Source organism: Vulpes vulpes, chromosome 11 (genome assembly GCF_048418805.1).
Source record: "Vulpes vulpes isolate BD-2025 chromosome 11, VulVul3, whole genome shotgun sequence".
Classification (NCBI taxonomy): domain Eukaryota; kingdom Metazoa; phylum Chordata; class Mammalia; order Carnivora; family Canidae; genus Vulpes; species Vulpes vulpes.
Window position 1 is genome coordinate 85,054,336 of NC_132790.1, and position 21,167 is coordinate 85,075,502.

General features: G+C 35.9%; 1 protein-coding gene and 1 non-coding gene across 2 annotated transcripts in view; both read left to right on the forward strand.

Annotated features, from left to right (window-relative positions):
- The window catches only part of ARMC8 (armadillo repeat containing 8), a 111,542-nt gene that overhangs the window by 35,243 nt on the left and 55,132 nt on the right, over nt 1-21,167 (forward strand). The window contains exons 2-6 of the mRNA XM_026018505.2: nt 1,491-1,567; nt 12,846-12,917; nt 14,297-14,439; nt 14,544-14,641; nt 18,773-18,865. Coding sequence (XP_025874290.2) covers nt 1,491-1,567; nt 12,846-12,917; nt 14,297-14,439; nt 14,544-14,641; nt 18,773-18,865 — 483 coding nt within the window. The remainder of the gene's footprint in view (nt 1-1,490; nt 1,568-12,845; nt 12,918-14,296; nt 14,440-14,543; nt 14,642-18,772; nt 18,866-21,167) is intronic.
- Nucleotides 17,591-17,713, forward strand: LOC112935013 (U6atac minor spliceosomal RNA). Its single transcript, XR_003238095.1, has one exon. It is a non-coding gene; the product is annotated as a U6atac minor spliceosomal RNA (small nuclear RNA).

Consider the following 21,167-nt stretch of genomic DNA (forward strand, 5'->3'; position numbering starts at 1 on the left):
TGAGCTTTTGTATTTGAGTTCTTTCCAGTTTTTGAATGGATGCTTGTATTGCGATGTATTTCCCCCTCAGGACTGCTTTTGCTGCATCCCAAAGATTTTTGTTCTTTGTTTTAAAAAGTGGGGCACCTAGCTGATTCAGTTAGTAGAGCCTGTGACTCTTGATCTCAGAGCTCTGATTTTGAGCCCCACATTGGGTGTAGAGATTACTTAATAAAATCTTTTTTGGGCAGCCTCGGTGGCTCAGCGGCTCACCGCCTTCCACTTGGGGTGTGATCCTGGAGACCTGGGATCGAGTCCCACGTCGGGCTCCCTGCATGGAGCCTACTTCTCCCTCTGCCTGTGTCTCTGACTCTGTCTCTCTCTCTCTCTCTCTGTGTCATGAATAAATAAATAAAATCTTTAAAAAAAAGTAATAAAAAATATAAAAAATATTACCCAAATAAGTATTACAAGAAATAACATAATAGAGCAAACTCCACAATACAAATAAAGGGAAGTGTCTCCCTTTGCTTTTTGTTCTAACTCTCCCCATTCTATGTAGCTTCAGCCATTTCAGACTCAATAACTCCGTTGGACTTAATCTCTCTCTCTCTATTCTTTTAAAAGATTTATTTCTTTATTTGAGGGGAGATGCAGTGCTCCATCCCAAGATTCTGAAATCATGACCTGAGGCAAAATCAAGAGTTGGACGCTTAACTGACTGAGCTATCTGGGCGCCCCTAAATCTCTCTTAATTCTTTTTAATCTTTTTTTTTTTTTTTAATTCATGAGAGACCTGGGGGGTGGGTGCAGAGAGGCAGAGACATAGGCAGAGGGAGAAGCAGGCTCCATGCAGGGAGCCCGATGTGGACTCGATCCTGGGACTCCAGGATCACACCTTGAGCCGGAGGCAGACCCTTAACTGCTGAGCCACTCAGGTATCCCTCTCTTAATTCTTAATTGCTTTTCCCTCACAGAAACTGCGACAACTTTTTTACTTTAGTTTTTTTTTTTTTTTTTTTTTTTTATATGTCTGCTTCCTATCAGTGTAGCTTCTCTGCATCAGTCTGAAAGCCTTCCTCTTGAATGTGGACTACCACTCTTGAACTTTTTATGAAGTGGTTCCCCTTTCTGGCTCTCTTGCTGAGAGCCAGATTTTCTGTCCCATTAGTGGGTACTAAATAGAAGCAACTTTTCTGTTGTTCAAAGGTGACATCCATCAGTTGATTAAGAAACTTAACCTTGCTTCTTAACACTTATGCCTAGTTCTTCTGTTTGCAAAGCTTGCAGGGCTTACCACAAAGTTCCCACTGTCTAGTTGTGGTTTTAGTGAGAACTAGGTATTTTCTTTCTTCCTCATCTTACTATTTATCTTGTCACAGCTTTTCTCAGAATGATTTAATGTAGTAAGTATTTTATTAGATTAAATAGCTATTTGATGTTGTGGGTGATGCTGTGAATTTGTGATTTGCATGGCTTCAGATGTCATAATTTTTCCCCCCACTTTCTAGGAAGTAACAGCTAGCAGTCGCCACTATGTTGACAGGCTATTTGACCCTGATCCCCAGAAAGTTCTACAAGGTGTCATGTAAGTAGTATATATTTAAGAGTCTATCAAAAAGTCTTTTGTTTTTTATTAGTCTTGTTTGTTTTTGTGTTTGAATTTGCCAAATATTATAATTCTGAAAATGCAGAGTTAAAACTTTTTTCTTCTGTTTTAGAAAGATCCCTTGACATTCATGACTTTAATATTGTACTGTAAAGAGTTGTCTGATAGTTGTTCACTGCCATGATTAACTTACTTTTTTTGTATAATACTTGTTTTACCATTTTAAAACATTTTTAAAACATTTTTAATGAATGTTTTTGTGACTTTAATATCCAACAAAGGCAAGGGAATAAAATTGATACTTTTTTATAATTGGAATGGTGTGGGAGAATATGTCAGTAGGGGTTTTTTGTTTGCTTTATTTTGTTTTTGATTAACTCAGTGACTGTAAGGGTTGAATCTCCTACTGATACTTTAAGTCTTAGAATTTAGAAAGCAGTTGTTAGAAAATTTAAACTCTTGATAACCTGAATGCCCATTTTTTTTCTCTCCAAAATCCCCTACTATTTAGTGAGAGGAAACATTTTTAAGCAACATACCTGAGGTGATAATACTTTTAAAAATTCAGATAAGTGTGATAAGATTGCAAGTAATTGAAAAATGAATTCTCTATTCTGAGAGTAGATTATCATTGCTGTCAACATGTGACTTCTAGGGAAGAAGTTCTAGCCTGAGACTTTTCTTAGGGTTGACACACATGGAGTACCGACAGGCCTAAACTGTGTCCAGGGGAAGGAAGAAACCAAAAAGGGTCAGGATGTTTGGTATAGCAGTAAAGGCACACAGAAGTCCCTTTATTCTTCTCTTATCCTGTTAGTGTTATCAGCCAAATAGTACTTTCAGTTTAACTTATGCTCAGTCATGGCAAGGCTTTATTTATAGAAGTATCTACAGATTGTAATTCTTTTTTTTTTTTTTAAAGGATATATTTTTTTTAAATTTTATTTACTTATGATAGTCATACAGAGAGAGAGAGGCAGAGACATAGGCAGAGGGAGAAGCAGGCTCCGTGCACCGGTAGCCCGATGTGGGACCCGATCCCGGGTCTCAAGGATCGCGCCCTGGGCCAAAGGCAGGCGCCAAACCGCTGCGCCACCCAGGGATCCCCAGATTGTAATTCTTAATCAAACCACTTCCCCCACCCCAACAAAAAAGGGCAGTGTAGAAGGCACATCTTAGGGATGTGGATTTGTAGAGTGGAGGCAAGATTAAAACGAGTCAGGCTGCTTGACTATTCAAATTGAGGTGGAAAAGAAGGTGAGGACCTGGATGTAGACCCACTTGGCATACTTGACACCTTACTTCACATTTTCTCAGTTTATAGGAACAGGAGATTACAATTTTTGTTTTATTATGTTGACTTTGCCTTTGTCCCCTTCACTAGGAGGCTTTATCATGATTTAATCAGCCCTTTTGTGGGCTAGTTTGATTATTACCAGAAAAAGTGATATTAAATCCATCTGTTAAATAAATCAGTTTGGGTTGTACCCATACACGGAAATTAGTTGTGGGGATAGTTTTAATTAACACTCCTCCTAAGAAAGACATTCCCCACACACAGCAAGAATTTTCTGTATTAGTAATTCTAGATACCATTTAGGATTGTTCACTAAGTAGTTTAGTTGAAAATGTCAGACCCATTTAGTGTTCCATGAATGATAGATGATGATGTTGTATCATTATTTTTATTGATTGCTACAGTGGTTGTTTAGGAGAAAAGCTAATTTTGTCAGTCAGGATTTCTGCATGAAAAACTTATCTTGTATCATAAATGAGTAGCTAATTCAGATGTTACTTGTCATTTGAAATTTGTCATTTCCCAAAGAACCCTGTAGCTTCTTGAGAATTGATAAATAAGGCATAAAAAACAATGGAAAGAGTATATTACAACAAACCAGCTAAGGTGAAGTTTAATGGCCTTAGTGCCTCTTTAAAAAGTTGTCAAGTCTAGGACACTTAAACTAGCTAAAACAGATTAGCAAGATTTTTGTGGAGAGATGGTGGAGTACAAGGAGTATAGGCTTTGGAATTGGACAACAAGAGGTTGAATTCCTGGTTCTGACATTTCCTGCTGAAGGCCTTTCCTAGCTGTGTGCTGGGGCAAGTTACTTAATATCCTTGAGCCCTAACTTCATCATCCATAAAGGGAGAGTAATATGCCCATCTTTCCAAGTTATAAGAATTAAGTCAAAAACATAAAATCCAATGCCTAGTATGTTGTAGATAATCCACAGATTGACACAAGTGATAATCATTACCCTAATTTAAAACAACCTCAAAAATAAGAAAATTGTTTTCAAAGAGAAAAAAATATCAAACATTAAAAACAATTCAAACTGGTGGAGATAAGGGAGAGGGGCTAGAAGTCTTGATTCAGACAAGATATGCAAGTGATAACATATAAACATGATTGCTATTTACAATAATAAAATCTGTGTAAAGTTGGAAAGGCACAGATCACCCCAAATCTTTTTACTTTATGACAGAATAGAGCTACCCTTATATGGATGTGTTGTGTGATTTGATAGTGTCCTTTTCTCCAGAGAGAAAAATTTATTCTTTCTGACTTAATATTTTCCTAAACTTTGTCACTGTCTGAAAGTTAATTGTATGTAGTCAAAAGAATGAAAAGTAAACTATATTTTTAACATTTTATTCTTAAATAAATGTCTAATACTGTTTTGTCTAATACTGGAGTAATACAGTATTGGTGGAAGAAAGAGGGAACCAAAATGAGGTTTAGAAAAAAGAGTTGACCAATTTTTTTCTTTTATACACATTACACAGCCACCATTGAGTCATACAGAGACCATTACTAGACCAAAATAGGTAGAACAGAAGTAGCCACAGAGTGTAAACAACCAAAAGTACCCTACCAACTTTAAGAAAGGAGAAGATAGAGGCTGAAGTAATCAACTTTGAGTCCAAAATATCCAATGGAAAGACATTTAAAAATTGACAACTAGCTTTAGTTTCAGGACAACCAGAGTTTTATCATTTTTCTAGCTATAAGTTTGATTTTCTTGATAAGGATTGTGAGCATATAAAACATATCATCAGGAAAAGCACAATTGAAGAAATTAAAGGCAAATAAGGACTTTTCATCATGGTCTATAATCTAGAGCCATAGTCCTACCGGTACATCTAGGGAACTTCTTTGTAGCTAACCCATGTCATAAAGGACCATTTTACAGAGTTGGTGAATGTGGCCTTGTTGAAAAATACTATTAAGTAACAGAAGTGCTTAATAGTTGCTTAATAGTGCTTAATTGTTGCTTAATAGTGCTTAATTGTTGAAGAGTGAGTTCTCTAGAAATAACTATTTTGTTAGTGGTACGATATTTGCTATAAATTTAAATGATCCTATTGAATCAAAAGTTTGAATACAGAATCAGATCATAAAAGAGCAAAGTTTCAAATGCATAACTGAATAGAAGATCATTAGATAGGAATAAGATACGAACAGAAAACAGGGAGGTCAGTTGTATAGGTCATGAATTATAGCCTTTGCAACTACAACACAGTAGCTATATCAGATAAACTATCCTGCATTGCAAATTCTGAGCCTTCTCTAGTCCAGAGATCGTGTATGACCTTAAAAAACAGTTACAGGATATTTTTTGAAGTTTATTCTAATGTGTTAGCTCAACCACATTAAATCTCATAGTTGAAGAATAACTTAACTGTTTATGTAGATTAAGTCAAAGCTGCTTAGCACTGTGGGTTTTTTTTTTTTTTTTTTAACATTTATAATAAATTACGGCACCTGATCTGGTTTTTACATGAGTGAATCTCCAGGAAAAGATCAGCAGATATCCCTATGTCGCCCTGTGTTGAAGGACAAAAGATCAAATAAGCAAATGTGGCTGGCTTTGTAGTTTCCAAGTTGAATAGAACTAGGAAACTAGACTGGATCTCTTGGTAAACTCAGGCAGGCAGTTGAAGGTACTGTAGAATTGGTGGGTGATTTTCACCAAGTATCCACTTCTAAAAATTATTTTCTGGAGTATTTTAATATACTGATGCTGTAAGTTTATTTTGGTAATGATTACTTGATTTTTCTAGTTCCAGGAAATTATGTACCTCTGGTTTTAGTAGAACATAGACAAGTTCTATTTTTCTTGCATTAACTAAAGATAGGAGCTTTTATAAAATGAAGACTTTGAATTTTGAGAAATTTTTAATTAAGGGATAAGTTTTAGGATAATTCAAAAGAAGTAATCCTATCAGTTGCTTTTAAAAGTGTTACAGATAAACAAAGATAACCATATACCAAATGAAATGGAGTGACTGAGTCTTACTTGTTTAAACTAATCTGAGACAATTCAGTCTGTTTAAAAGGGTGGCAAGTTTTTCCAAAAATTGCTAGATCAGATTGACATAGTTTTATGCACAGATGGATATTTGTGTGTAATACCATGTTTGTATACATGGTGTTAACTTTGAAAATCAAGAATAGCTGTTTATTTGTATGCGTGTGTGTGTATATGTGTATATATTGTTTTGTTGTATTTGTAGAACATTTAAATATATGCTGTCGTATTATAATGTAACATTTTTTATGTTCTTTGGAATGATTATATGTATTAAAAATATTTATAAATATGCCCTAAAATATTGTCACATTTATTTTAATGCAGTTCCTACATTATACGCTTCCTTTTTGGAGAATGTAAGGTGATTTGTAATCACACATTGATAAAACAGAGTTAAATACATTTCTGATTTCTAAACTAATATTTATTCAAACTGGAACTGTATCTAACACCACATACATTCCAAGAATCTACACAATAGGGTAGCTTGTATATAAAAATTGAATTCCAGGAATTCTCAGTTCCGTTCAATTTATATGTATAGTAGGTGCCTAATACATGCCTCAGTTGATTTGAAATGGGAAGTTCACTATAAATTCCTCAAGTACCTCCTGGATCAACGCCTTATGTTAAAAATAGCTTCGGTTTGGTTAATAGATCACCAGTATCTAATTCTTTACAATTGGCAGTGCACCTGTGTCAATAATAACTTTAATTAGAATATGAGCATATCTCATTTCCTAACCATGCTGGATAGTAGAAAGCTTATGGTACTTGGATGTTTGGATGTTACATTCTCCAAAAAGGACATCATAATTAATTATATTACAGGGACAGAGCAGTGAGTATGTTTGTAATTTCCCAAGTCCAGATAATTTTATAAATTGTTTACCATGTTGCCTTATTCTGGCTACCTACGGATGTCTTATGACCAGTGAGTTTTCAGAATTCGGTCAAACTTTATACTCAGATTGTAGTTTTCAGTATCCGGTGTATTTTTGTGCTACTTCACACCAATTAGACCAAGGATTGAATATACAGTATTCCAAACAGGAGCTTCTTCAGGTAAGTGAAAAGTAATACTGGCTCAAAGTGAAAATAATATAATTGATCTTTAGCTTGTGGCTCCAGCCTTCTGTGATCTTAAAGATAATTTTCTGTTTTTAGTTACTAGGTTTTCATTTAAAATTTATGCTGTTTTGACTGACTGAAACTGTTTCTCCAGCAGGTCTAGATCCCAGTTCTTTAAAAACAAAATTTCCTGTGTCTTAATTGTAAAGTGCAGGGTTTACTTTCTCTCTTGGTTTAAAATTTTTTTTTTTCCCTTTTGGAGAGGGAGGGAGGGAGGCAGGTGGAAAAGGAGAGGGAGAGGGGGAAAATCTTAAGGAGGCTTCATTCTCAGTGCAGAGCTTGACAGAGTGCTCGATCTCACAACCCTGAGATCATGACCTGAGTTAAAATCAGGAGTTGGACATGTAACCGACTGAGCCACCCAAGCTCCCCAATTTTCTCTTGGTTTTGATCACTATCCTAATTTTATAATTTAGATAAAAGTTCTGGTGGACACTGTGCATGTTGGTTTAATATTTGAACCTTTTTCTCTACCACACTGAAAATTAATCTTTCAGAGTAAAGAAAGGAAGTAGAAAAGTAGATGCCTTTTGAGTCCTTTTATTAACGGAAAAATAAAAGTTTCTAGCTAGATTTTAGCTGAGAATGTTCTCTGGCAAATTCATTTTTATAACATCTTAATACTGGCTTCTTCTCCCATCCTCCAAGAGTGGGATAGCCTCAAGGCTTACTTTTTAACTTTTCAACCTGGGTATTTTTATCTCACCTCAAATGTAATTCACTGTGTCCAAAATCAAGATAGATCTTTGTCTTGTTAAGGGATTTATTTTCTAAGCTTTCTAGTGTTCTCTGCATCCAGGAACTCAGACTTAAAGTAGTCAAAGAGATGTCACATACCACATTTCCTAAACCCATCAAATCGCCTTGTTAACTCCTTTCTCAAAATGTTCTCTGTATTAGTGATTCCTGTGGCTGTCAACCTAGTCAGTCTCATAAAACCAGACACCTGGATGGATTGCATAATTCCTTCAACAAACATTTGATTGCCTACCATGTGCTAGGCATGTGATAGGATGAGAGTATGTAAGACTGAATGGATCTGGAAGATCCATAAGTCTAATGAAGGAGTCAGATAGCTAAACAGATAGTCTACCATAGTTTGGTTAGTGAACAGTTTAATCATAAGCCAAGGGCAGTCTTGGGATCACACAGGAAGAGTATCAGCCATGTAGTTGCCTCTCTTGACTCTAGTATTCTCTGCATTCCTATCCATCCCATATTCATCTTATCATCCTTCATAACCTTTTTTCTGATGGAAACATGATTGTTCTTTAATCCGTTCCACCTTATTTTGTCTGTTCTCTTTATCACTTTTCTTTATGCCCTGCTTAATGTTCCCACTTTAAAGGGACACTTCTTTTCAGTCCAGGCTCCTGGTTCTGCCCTAGAAACATGATATATTCATTTCTAATATGGTGTTCTATGAATGGCTTTTCCATTTGCCCTTCCCATTCACTATCCAAATCCTGGCCATTTTCTAAGATTCATTTAGTTCCTCCTGTTGCTTCAAAACCTGTTAAGTGGGCAGCCTGGGTGGCTCAGCGGTTTAGCACCGCCTTCAGCCCAGGGTGTGATCCTGGAGACCTGGGATCGAGTCCCACATCGGGCTTCCTGCATGGAGCCTGTTTCTCCCTCTGCCTGCGTCTCTGCCTCTCTCTCTCTCTCTCTGATGAATAAATAAATAAAATATTTTTTTAAAAAAAAACAAAAAACCAAAACAAAACCTGTTAAGCTTGTCTGATCATCTACTTAGCCCTGTAAGCACTCGATTTATAATATAGCACCACCTTACATTGCTGGTGTTATTTTAATCTCTTAAAGGAGATTGTAAACTCTTCAAGCATCACATTATGTGAAGCTCTTGTATCCTTCATAGAGCCTAACATTGCTGAGTTCAAAGCTTAATTGTTGAATTTCAGTAGTATATAAGGAGGGCATTTTTTTCCTCTAACGTTAAAAGTTGGTAAATACATGGTATATATTTCTTTGATCTACTGGGAAGAGGATGTCTTTAATTGAAAGCTAGAAATGCTTTTTCATTTTGTATAAAAATGTAAAATTGAAACACAGGAAGAAAAGGAAATACGTTAGCTCACTTTTCGATCAGTTTGTTCTGAATGCCTGATGGTATGCTAGAGGTAATGGAAACAACACTTGGCATAAAAGACACAAGTTGAAACTGGCTCTGTCATTTAATGTAGAGCTCTGAGAAAAGCCCTGAACCTGAGTCTTAGCTTCCTCATCAGTAAAATGGGGTTAATACTAGTCAAGGTTTTGATGAATAGTACATAATATAATGGATATGGAATGCTTTGTAAACTTCAAAGCAATATATAAGGTTTTCATAATTTTGTTGTGCCCCCATCTTGGATAATTTGAGTTTGTATTTTATAAAAATACGGATTTCTATATGGTGCATTTTGTGATCCATTGATAGTAACTTCTCTGATATTTTCAGGTCAGATTGGCTTTCTTGCCTCTGAAGAGGAAACAGACTTCTGTCCTATCAAAGTAGTGATATGAATAGAGGGCAGCTAACAGGGACATCTAACCCAGACCTGGGAATTGTCAGGATAAGCTTCCTGGAGAAAGTGAAATTATTATCTAAGGTCAGACTTGAAAGATGAGTAAAGTTAGCCAGGGGGAAGTATGAGAGGGATAAGAAGATGAAAGAGAATAGCTACACTCTAGCTGTCTCTGAAATTGAATCCTGTACCATATTTAGGCCTGCTAAAGATGGATATATGTGATGATTATCTCTTCGGTTGTATTTCATAGACATGATTTTCTAGTATTTCTTTATAGTAAAAATTGAATAGAATGTATTTGCTAGACATAAAAGTCTCTTCTTCCTTATGTAGCATAGATGTATTTTATTAGAGCCACAGACGAATTATTTTCTTTAGCCATTGGCCCATTTTATTAATTGTTTCTCTTTAGTCTGCTTTAACTCTATAACTACCAATTGCTTTCTTCATAGGTTTTTTGTTTGGTTGGTTTTTGTTTTTGTTTTTGTTGTATTTGCAACCAATTTTCCAGTTCTCTTGTATTAAGAGAACTGGAAAATTGGTTTTGGAGGGGTTTTTATTGGTTCTTGTCTATAAAAACATTTACTTTTGCATAGCTTCAGATATTTGGAACATGTTTATAAGGTAATTTGGGGACACTTCATTTCTGCTTAGTTTAGGAAGAACAGAAATCTGGGGAAATGTCCTGTTGGGAATTCCAGAATAGAGAAACCATCCGGAATGGCACCTGGAACAAGATAGACTCTCAATAGATAGCTGCTGGACAAATAGATATGCTACATTAGTATAGAACACATTCAGAGAAGGAAAGAAGATGAAAACAAATGGCAGACTGTTAAGTTAGGGTCTATAAGCTGATGATTGGGAACTAAGTCTCTATAAGGAGACGGAAGCCTAGATGTATAGTCTTACCCACTATACTTTGCTAAGTGAGTCTTTGATATCACATAATTTTATAATTGTCTATCAGAACTTGGTTAAAACCCTATTAAACTTCATTCAGCTTAGTCCCCATAAATGAAAAAATATTCCTACTTATCCCTTGTGAACCATATGGAAGATCTGAGTGATAGTTTACAGAGAGAAATAGATTAGGCCCTGAAAAAAATAGACCTATACTCCGTTCCATTGAGCTACTGGAAGACTAGGCCAATAGTGTTTGGCTCAAAATGTGTGAAAATGCCATTCAAAAACTTGCGGTGAGAATCAGCTTTCAGCAGATCACTGCATCATAGCATTATTTTTCTGTCATAATTGAGGAAGGTAATTGAAGAGAAAGGGTATTATAATTATTACCAGAGTTTTTAATGCCAGTGAATTTGGTTGGTATTCGAAACACATGCTAATTATAACATTTAGTTGTTGATTTTTTTTAAAGTAACTTTTTCTCCTTCTGTTTTCTACTCTGTTTTTCTACAAAATCATGGTTTGCCAATTCTAGAATTTTTTAGGATTCTAAGTTTCAAAGTTGGCAAAAAATTTCATATATACGTTAGAGTGCTGTCACCTAAAAGAGTCAAAGAGATGCTGGGTGAGAATGTAGGGGAACTTATTTTGGGATATGAAAGAAATACAAGAGCTAAAAACTTTGAAGTTCTGTAGCAATGATCTTAACATAGTCAGACCTGACTCCATCCTATAAATATTTCTTAATGACCACTGTACCACCCTGAAATTAAATCCATAACAATACAACTTCTCACATACATAACTCCAAATATAATATAATGCCTTCCCTGCTTATAAGGGAGAACTTTTTTATTTTATTTTATTATTATTTTTTTAAAGATTTTATTTATTTATTCATGAGAATACACAGAGAGGAGAGAGAGAGAGAGGCAGAGGCACAGGCAGAGGGAGAAGCAGGCTCCATGCAGGGAGCCTGATGTGGGACTCGATCCCAGATCTCCAGGATCAGGCCCTGGGCTGAAGGCGGTGCTAAACCGCTGAGCCATCCGGGCTGCCCTAGGGAGAACTTTTTTAAAAGATAATTTGTAATGTTTCCATATGTATATGTTTTGGCATGAATACATTTAAAAAACTTAATGAAATAGTATGGGCGCAAGAGCTGAAAATGTGGACTGACATATGATATTGATATGTGGCCACTGTGCTAGTTATCTGATTTTTCAAAATGAAATAACTTCTAATAAAAAGTATAATCTTTTTATTTACAGGGCCAGATGTAATACTGAAAAATATAGTTTTCTTTAAAACAGTACAAAAACACTTTCTGTTTAATTATAAAACTGTGGCCAGAAATTTCCAGGCACCCTCATAAACTTCTGAAATGCCTCTGTGAGGCTTTATTACTACTCTCTTCCCCACTTTGAGAATCACTGCTGTGTAGAATCACATAATGTTATAGTGTTTTTATTAAGATAGCACTACTGACCAATTAGGATAAGTCTTCTTTATTAATCATTTTATTAGTACTAGATTTATTTTGAGCCATTTATTTTTTTTCTCTACCTGTCCTTTGGGACTAATCAGTGTTTGTGAACCAGGTGGTCATTCATAGAGATACTCTTCTTGTAGAATAGTTTTACTCCTGATGAAGTAAAGATCTGAGTATAGCTAGAATAAAAAGTACTGGTGAGAATGTGAAAAATATGAAAGATTTCTTTTCTTATTTTTTTAATCTCTTTAAAAGGTAATTGGCTGCTTAAGTAAAAAATAGTAACAGTATATTGCTATTTCTAATCAGTTGAAACATAAAATACATATGACAGTAATAGCACAAAGAATTTTTGGAGAAATGGAAGAAGTATATGGTTGCAAGACTCTTAAAATACAAATGAAATGAGATACTATCCCTTGAAGACTGACTGTGAGAAGTTAAAAGATATATATTATAAATCCTAAAACAACCACTAAAAAAACCCAAATCAAAACCCAAAGAAGCACATCTAATAAGGCAATAAAGGAAATAAAATAAAATCATAAGAAGTATTCAGTTCAAAGAAGTCAGAAAAGGAAGAAAGAAAGGAACAAAGTCATGATCCCTGAAAGAACTCAACATGCTTTGTATTGGAAGTCTTTTAGGCATACTCAGGTTATCTCCCACCTTGCCCTCCCATACTGTCCTTTTTTTATAGCCCCCAGGCTCATTCAGCACCTATCTGTTCCTTCTCTTGGGTACTCCAAGTGAATTTGACTTTGTCACTAACTTCTATATTTGCCAATCCAAGATATTGAATAATAAAGATAAAGTGGAATGAATTGATTACTGATTTTTCAGTGTTGGCTCAACCTTACCCCTTTCTCTTCCCCTGAATTCAGAGACATGAAAAATGCTGTAATTGGGAACAACAAGCAGAAAGCCAATCTCATTGTTTTAGGAGCTGTTCCAAGGTATGTTTGCTATTAATCCCTTTTCTGATGTTCATATGAAGTTTCTAATATATTTCTCATTCTCATCCATAATACCCATCTTTTTTCTGTTTTGTCTATCCTATTTTTGAAAGCCTTTTAATTTTTAAAATAAATGCTTTGAAATATATGAAGCATCTCTTTAGAAATGTTTAAGTACTAGAGAATGGAATATGAAGCAAATGTGTTAATACTTTTTGGAAATTCAGGAAGATTATTGGCCCTGCAATAAAAGAATGTGTTGGGTAGGTAGATGATATACACCAGCCTGATTCTTTATCTCCTCAGAACCTTGGCAATTTTATATGATTGGATAATAATTTCTTAGGAGTCTCGAAACCTCTTTTGAATTAAAAAAAAAAAGCCAACTTTTTAAATTCTGCTTTTCTTTTTTAAATTTCTAATTATTAGAATTTGCTGTTTTCTAACTTAGAAAGTTTGATCTTTTTCTGATGAACTAAATACTCTTCTTTATGATAGACAATGATAGTTGTATAACTTTCTCTTTGCCTTTGCTACTCAACTAAATTTTATGTGCAGTTGCTTTAAGTTTTTTATTCAGAATTTTTAATGTTCTAGTTTTTCTTTTCATTTCTGTCTTTTGATAAAGGGTTGATGGTTTTATTGTTTTTATCATAACTGACCTCAAATATATACTTTGATAACCATAAAGCTCTCAGCAGCCTTTCTTAGGGCATTAGTGTTCAGTGTAAATAAATGTACTTTAAGGAACATGGATGTTCTACCTTAGAACATAAAGGAGATGGTCATTAAGTAATGGATGATTAGAGTTTGAGGAGTAATTGCTTGGCAGGCAGGGCTGGAGTGGAAATGGGAGGATCTCCTGATTCCCCAAATGGGAAAATTGAAGAAAGAAGAGTTTCCCTTGCTTGAAGAGCTCCACAAGGACTCTGAATATTCCTCCTAAGCGAAACCTCTGTGATTTCTGAACCATACCTCTGGATAGTCCAGGTCCCTTTCTAGTCTAAATTTAAGATCTGACAGCACTTGGCATTGAATATTCTGAGTCTTCATATCCTGGAGTGGCAGATAACATGGACTGTGGTACTGCTCTCTCTACTTATGGACAACTTTCAGATTAATAGTTCTGATAAAGTCTAAGATTATACATAATAGTCCTTTTGCTCAGAATGAAGAACATCTCTTCTTGAGTTTTTACCCAAATATTCCTTTATTAAGTTAGTAGCAGATATAAACAAATGATCATTTCCTAGCCTTCTGTGAGCTCACCGACCATGTTTTTAGTATGTGGGATATATTAGTAGCATTTTTCTGTCACATTACATTTAGCTGATTTAATTTTTTCAGTCTCCTCTGTTTATGAAATTCCTTCTTTTTAGATTGTTGTACTTACTTCAGCAAGAAACTTCAAGTACAGAGCTGAAAACTGAATGTGCAGTGGTATTAGGAAGTCTTGCTATGGGTACTGAAAACAATGTCAAGTCTCTTCTAGATTGCCATATTATCCCTGCCTTACTGCAAGGTATGTAAGGAAGTCGTTTTTGTGTAAGAAAAAATTAGAATCAGTTTGCAGTGTTTAAAATATGAATCGAAAGGATGAGTCTCACATCTATTTTCTATTAATAGGACTACTGTCTCCAGACCTAAAGTTCATTGAAGCTTGTCTTCGCTGCCTGCGCACCATCTTCACCAGTCCTGTCACACCAGAGGAGCTACTGTATACAGTGAGTTTTGGAAGTTTTCAAATCATCAGTTACATTTCACTAACAGCATACCTCTACCTTACTCAGTACCTCAGAACTCATCATAACTATGTTATATTATAGAAAAGTCTCAGGAAGTATTTTAGTTCTTGCTAATTTTCAAATATCAAATGTTCTAGGTATTATAAAGAAGTGAAAGATACTGTTAGAGCTTGAGGAGTTTATAAGCTGTTTAAAAAAGAGAGAGACCAGGGGATCCCTGGGTGGCTCAGCGGTTTGGCGCCTGCCTTTGGCCCCGGGGCACGGTCCTGGAGTCCCGGGATCGAGTTCTGTGTTGGGCTCCTGGCATGGAGTCTGCTTCTCCCTCCTCCCATGTCTCTGCCTCTCTCTGTCTATAATTAATAAATAAATAAATAAATAAATAAATAAATAAATAATCTTTTAAAAAGAGAGACCCATTTTGATCTCTTAATATCAAATTAAGGCAGTATATTTAATGTATTCCCTCTAGGTTAAATCCAACAGAGTAGGCTTTACAGAGAATTTGACTTGGATCTTGAATAATGGCTAAGATTTAGAGAGGTGGAAAGGAAAGAGGACATTCTAGGTGAGATCTGTGTGCAAGAGAATATGCAGGACATTAGGCAGAATTAGTCTAATGTGGGAAGGGCGTCAGTGTTCATTTCAATGGAAGAGATGAACCAGAACTTTCTTGCAGGAGGCTTACTTGCCAGGCTAGAATCAGAGAATATGTGTAAGAGAATCCAGAGATCTTCAGAGTCATTCATTGTTTTTTAAAACTTCAGAAATTATTAGGGGGCTTTTTTATCTATTGACTACAAAGGACTTTCTCAATTGAACATTATCCAGGCCAGTGTTTTTCAAACTCTGTGATTTACAATCCACAATAAGAAATACATTTTCCAGAATGCCTGGGTGGCTCAGTGGTTGAGCGTCTGCCTTCGGCTCAGGGTATGACCCTGGAACCCCGGGATCAAGTTCCATATCAGGCTCCCTTGCATGGAGTCTGCTTCTCCCTCTGCCTATGTCTCTCTTTCTGTGTGTCTCTCATGAATAAGTAAATAAATAAAATCTTTAAAAAAAAATTTCCATTGCCACACTGTGTGTGTGTGAGTGTGTGTGTGTTTGTGAGAAAGAATATTCCTGAGACAGTCTTCACAGAACAGTTCAATAAATGTGATGCCTTCTGGTTTCTAGTCTGTCCTTTTCTCATTTTTAGAATAATGCTGGTTGTGATTCTCTGAGCCAACACAAAGAATCACAATGTCGGATAGGACAGATATAAGTCAGAGATCTTATCTAGAATCACATTTTCAAGTATTTCAAGAGTATAAATAATCAGGCATAGGCAAAGGAAGCAGGGAGAGGGGGCATGTCATGAAGCTCCATTGTCCATCCTCCCCACATAAGATATATGCTCCTCTGTCTGATAATGGTACATAAAGTCTGTAAGTGAGGTTCATGGATCACTTTACACAGCAGGGATGCTCTAAATTATGAGACATCTCAATTTTATTATTTTATTTTATTTTATTTTATTTTATTTATTTTATTTTTGAAAGATTTTATTTATTTATTCATGATAGCCACACAGAGAGAGACAGAGAGGCAGAGACACAGGCAGAGGGAGAAGCAGGCTCCTTGCAGGGAGCCCGACGTGGGATTCGATCCCGGGTCTCCAGGATCGCGCCCCGGGCCAAAGGCAGGCGCCAAACCGCTGCGCCACCCAGGGATCCCAAGACATCTCAATTTTAAACCTCAGGGATTTGTGCAGTATTCTTCAGGGAGCCATTCCTTATAAGTTGGTATTGTTCTCAAAATTGAGCAAGGACCATGATTAGCTGGAGACCTTATTAAGTGCATATTGTTGGAGCCTTCTGCCAGACTTTGAGTCAGTGAGTTTGGGGTAGGGTCTAAGAATTTGCTTTTCTAACAAGTTCCCAGGTAGCTCAGAGGTTGCTGGACCACTCTTTGAGGACTGCTGGTTTACTGTAAGCAGTCCTAAATTGGGGACATCCTCCTCAAAGCTTTATACCGAGGAAGACTCTCCTCCTAGTAAGTGTCAGTGTGTTTCTGTGAAGGTCCTATTGTGGTGCGTACAAAGAGATTAAACCAATCACCTGTCATCTTTACCCTAGACTTTACTCTCTAACTCCTAGCCCAGTAAGTGAGAAATTGGTTCTGGCCAGCAGTTTTAACTCCTTCCTCCTTGCTCTCCAAAATTATTTTATGAACCACTAATGATTCATGGTGCATACTTTGGAAAACTGGTCTACACCAACTTCACTTTTTTACATAAGAAAAATTATGACCCAGGGGACATTAAGTGGCTTTCACAGTGACAGTGTCTGTTTTATGCCTCAGAGACAATGGTGGATCTGTAAAGAGTTTTGGATGGGATGATGACAGACAGTGTTTTAGTGTAATTAACTCCCATCTGTGAGTTGGACTGTATAGCTGGCACAGCAACTCAAGCACTAAACTGAAGACAGGGTTGGCCACTTAAAAGAAGGTGGGATGTCTAGTTTGAAATCCTGTTTGTCAGTTGGGTGACTGGGCAAATTATGTAACTGTTCTTTGCTTTGTTTAATCAACTATAAATTGTAGATCTGTAAAACAATTGGCAGAAACAGGGCAGGTGTGAAGAAATGGGATGAGGCTGTTATAACAGGAAAACTGAGGGATGAAAGAGCAATGGAGGAAAGAAAGGAGGTGGAAGTAATTAAGGAGTTTAATAGAAGCTTTCATATCATCCTTCAATTGCCTGTTCTTTCTTAGCTGCTACCTGCTTCCTTGTCTTCTGCCAGTGGACCTACTGTTTCTTCTCTCCCCCCTTTATAAAATAGACATGTACTTGACATTCTCATCTCTCTTCTTTCTATACATTTACTACCTGACTTTCTTTGGGTTTTCTAAATTCTTCATTTTGCTTTTAAACTACTTGTGATAGTGTTGTATGAAAGGAGAGAATAGCACTCCCCTTGACAAGGATGGAGGAGGCCCTTGGGCCTGACAACACACATACAGTTAAGGCATTGCCACCTACTTCATGGCATCTAACCAACGTTTTTTTAAAAAATAAAATAAACTACTTGTGATAACACAGAAGGTTATACTAACAAGCAAAGAGTAAGATTTCACTTAAAGGGAATTAACAGCCTTCTGTTTTCTTACTTAGCAGTTATATATTTTGAGCATTCTTTTCTTTCTAAGGGAAACCCTAAGTCTTGTTCATCTACACAGTGATACTCTTAAGTTTCCTTCCTTGCCCTCTGTTGTCTTTTGTCAAAATGTGATCTGTGGACCAGCAGCGTTGGCCTCATCTGGAAGCTTAGATCCTACTCCAAACCTATAGAATCAGAATCTGTACATAATGACTATCCCTGGGAATTGCATGCACATTCATATTGAAGAAGTATAGCTTGAGGACTCGTGACAGCATTGACTAGGAGACTTGAGCTAAGTCTCCTTTTCCATCTGTGGTTCAGACCAAGTACCCTTTCAACTTTGAATTCCCTTTGCACCCTAAGAAGGAGATTCTTGGAGAGCTGTGCAGCAGATTAGGGGATTCTCCTCTCTTCTACTGCACTGACTTGTTTATTGCTAAGTGTCAGCAATAGGCAGAATCGTGCTCTAAGTGAGAAGTTGATATTTTACAAATTGTCTTGTGAAGATTGAAATTAGCTAACTATAGTCATTAGGATTTTTACTAGTCACTGATACTGCAAGATCTCAGAGATCAAAGCTGTTAAGTCTTATTTTTATGCAGTAATTCTTCCTTATAGGCTGTTTGTTATTATATATCTTATTAGCTCACATTTTGGTTTCAGACCAGATTTCTGTCAAGTCTTTTGAAATGATTTTGTCTTATTATGAGGATGTAGGCTGTTTATGGGAGAGAAGTTGAGAATTTCCCACTCTTATATTTTGTTATTGAGGATGAATATTGAAGCCCCTCGTCCTTTGCCTAAACAGTTTTGGTGACTCTTGTTTTTGTTTTGCTGTGTTCCTTAAAAAGACTTGATTTACTGTGATTAAGAAGCTTGCATATGTACCTGCTCATGGAAATAGTTTGTTAGATGTATTCACAGTGCCTAAGTTCATTGTTGCTCTCTTTTCCTTTGACTTCAGGATGCCACGGTGATACCGCACCTCATGGCGCTGCTTAGCAGGTCCCGCTATACCCAGGAGTACATCTGTCAGATCTTCTCACACTGCTGTAAAGTAAGAACCAGAATAAATGTTTGTCTGTAATGTAAAATCTTCTATGCCCCCAGGAGATGTGCCTTCTTTGTGTATCCTCCAGAGATAACCTGTAAATATATAACTATGCAGACCTATGTATATTCTATCCCCTCCCCTGTTTTTATATATAAACAGACCTTTGTATATATTCTCTTCCCCTTTTTGGACACAAATTGTAGCATTCCATACATTCTATTCTGTACCCTGCATTTTCCACTTAATATATCTTGAAAGCTATTCCATATCAGTACATAAGGAGCTCCCTTATTTTTTTTAATAGCCATATAGTATTTTACTATATAGATATCTAATAATTTGTTTAACCAGTTCTCTGTTGTTAGACATTTGCCTTGTTCCTAGTCTTACATTATTATAAAACAATGTTGCAGAAATATCTTGTGTAAGACATTTTATAAGAAAGAGAGTTGCTAAGTTAAAGAATGTGTACATTTATAGTCTTAGCATATATCATCTTGTATAGAGGTTGTACCATTTTATACTCCTACTCGCAGTGTGTGATCATAACTTTTTCTCCACACCCTTGTTGTTGGAAATTGTCTTAAGTGACCTCATATAAGGAGAAATGAGAAATTCTTCTCTGCTCTTCATTGAAATTTCTGTTCCTAAAAGGGTCTCGGCCTAAACTGAAGAGTGCTATAAAGTGCTACTTATTTTGCTTCATAGTTTACATACTGAGTGTAGTCTTTTGATAGCCATGGGTGATTATTTATTTGAGATCTTTCATAATTTCTATACATTTGGTAATCTCTAACCAAATATTTATCTTCTGATGATTCTATAAATTTTTCAGGATAGCATTACTCATCCTCTTATATTTATAATACAAAGACGAAGTGAGGAATTTGGGCAACTATAGGGAATAAAGGAAAGAGAAATGAACACCTACATAGGCAAGCAGGAAGATCACACATCTATGCTATTTTAGAACAGTTGCCCAAATAAATGAAAATTAAATCACTTGGTTCCAGAAAAAGTATCATTGATTTGTTTAACCCTTCTCGCCCAAATCCTAGGTGGCTTTCACAGCCTATTTAGTTCTGTTTAAGACATTTAAAATTTAAGAATTTTGCCAAAAATCCTTGAAGTTTCCGTTCCCAGATTGCTTTGATGGTGTGTAAGCCAACTCATAGGTCCAAGGATGTCAAACACTTCTTTAATCTTTTGAGACAAGCAAAGAAAGATTTTGAGAAAATGACAATTTTGTTGCAATTCACTTGCTAAAAATGATCTAAACTTAACAGGTTGTAGAATTTTCCAGTAGTGCAATGAAATCTTGTAGCCAGGTAGGTAAAGAAAGATACTCCAGAACTCCTGTGCCTGTTAAAAATCTTTCTACATCTATTCCTGAGTGCTTAAGATCTTGGCATATACTAGTTATAACCACAGTAATCTAAAGGGGCACTGAAAATTGGACCTGGAGATGTAATTACTAAATGTTATATTATGAGAAGTTTGAATAATCCCTTCCAGAAGTTACCCAAATAGTTTTTAGAATTGCTCATTAGAAACTGTTAAATCCTTTTAGGCTTGTTCACCTGAAACTTCTCAGTACTTTTTAGCTGAAAATCATAGATAAAAGAATACCATTAAATCACTAGTTCTTTTACTGGAGAGAATCTTATGCTGAGTAAGAATTTATAGGCACCCTCCTGCCACTAACAGAACTGAAATATTACCAGAGAAAATCACCTTAAGTCAGCTTTCTTTTAGCCTGGTAATTAGTATTTGCCACTGTAATTAAATGACCAAATTCAAGTGTTTTGAGATATAACTAAACCTTAGGAAATATTATAGCCTTTATAAACCCATTGACCATAGTCTAATATAAATATTAATTTTTCTGTTTATTTACTAGCATAAATCTTTGAAAACAACTGATCCGATGATCTCTGTAGAGTTATTAACCATAAAAACCTTTTACTTTCAGGTTGTTAAATTTACATATAGGCTTAAGATTCATAGTCCATTTTCAGACTCATTCGTAACTTTGCAAATGCAGTTGACCCTTGGACAATATGAGGGTCGGGGGTGGCCAAACCCTGCTCAGTCAAAAATAGGCATATACCTTTTGACTCTCCTAAAATTTAACTGCTAATATCATTCTAATTATATCTTTGAAATTCTCTCCTTGATTGATTAAGGAGCAAAAAAAAAGAGCTAGTAATACTAACTGGGACTAAATTGTTGTCACTACTTAAACAGGTTACTCAAACTTCTGAGACGTGTCTTTTGGAGTTTAAAATCTTGAGGGCTTATTTGC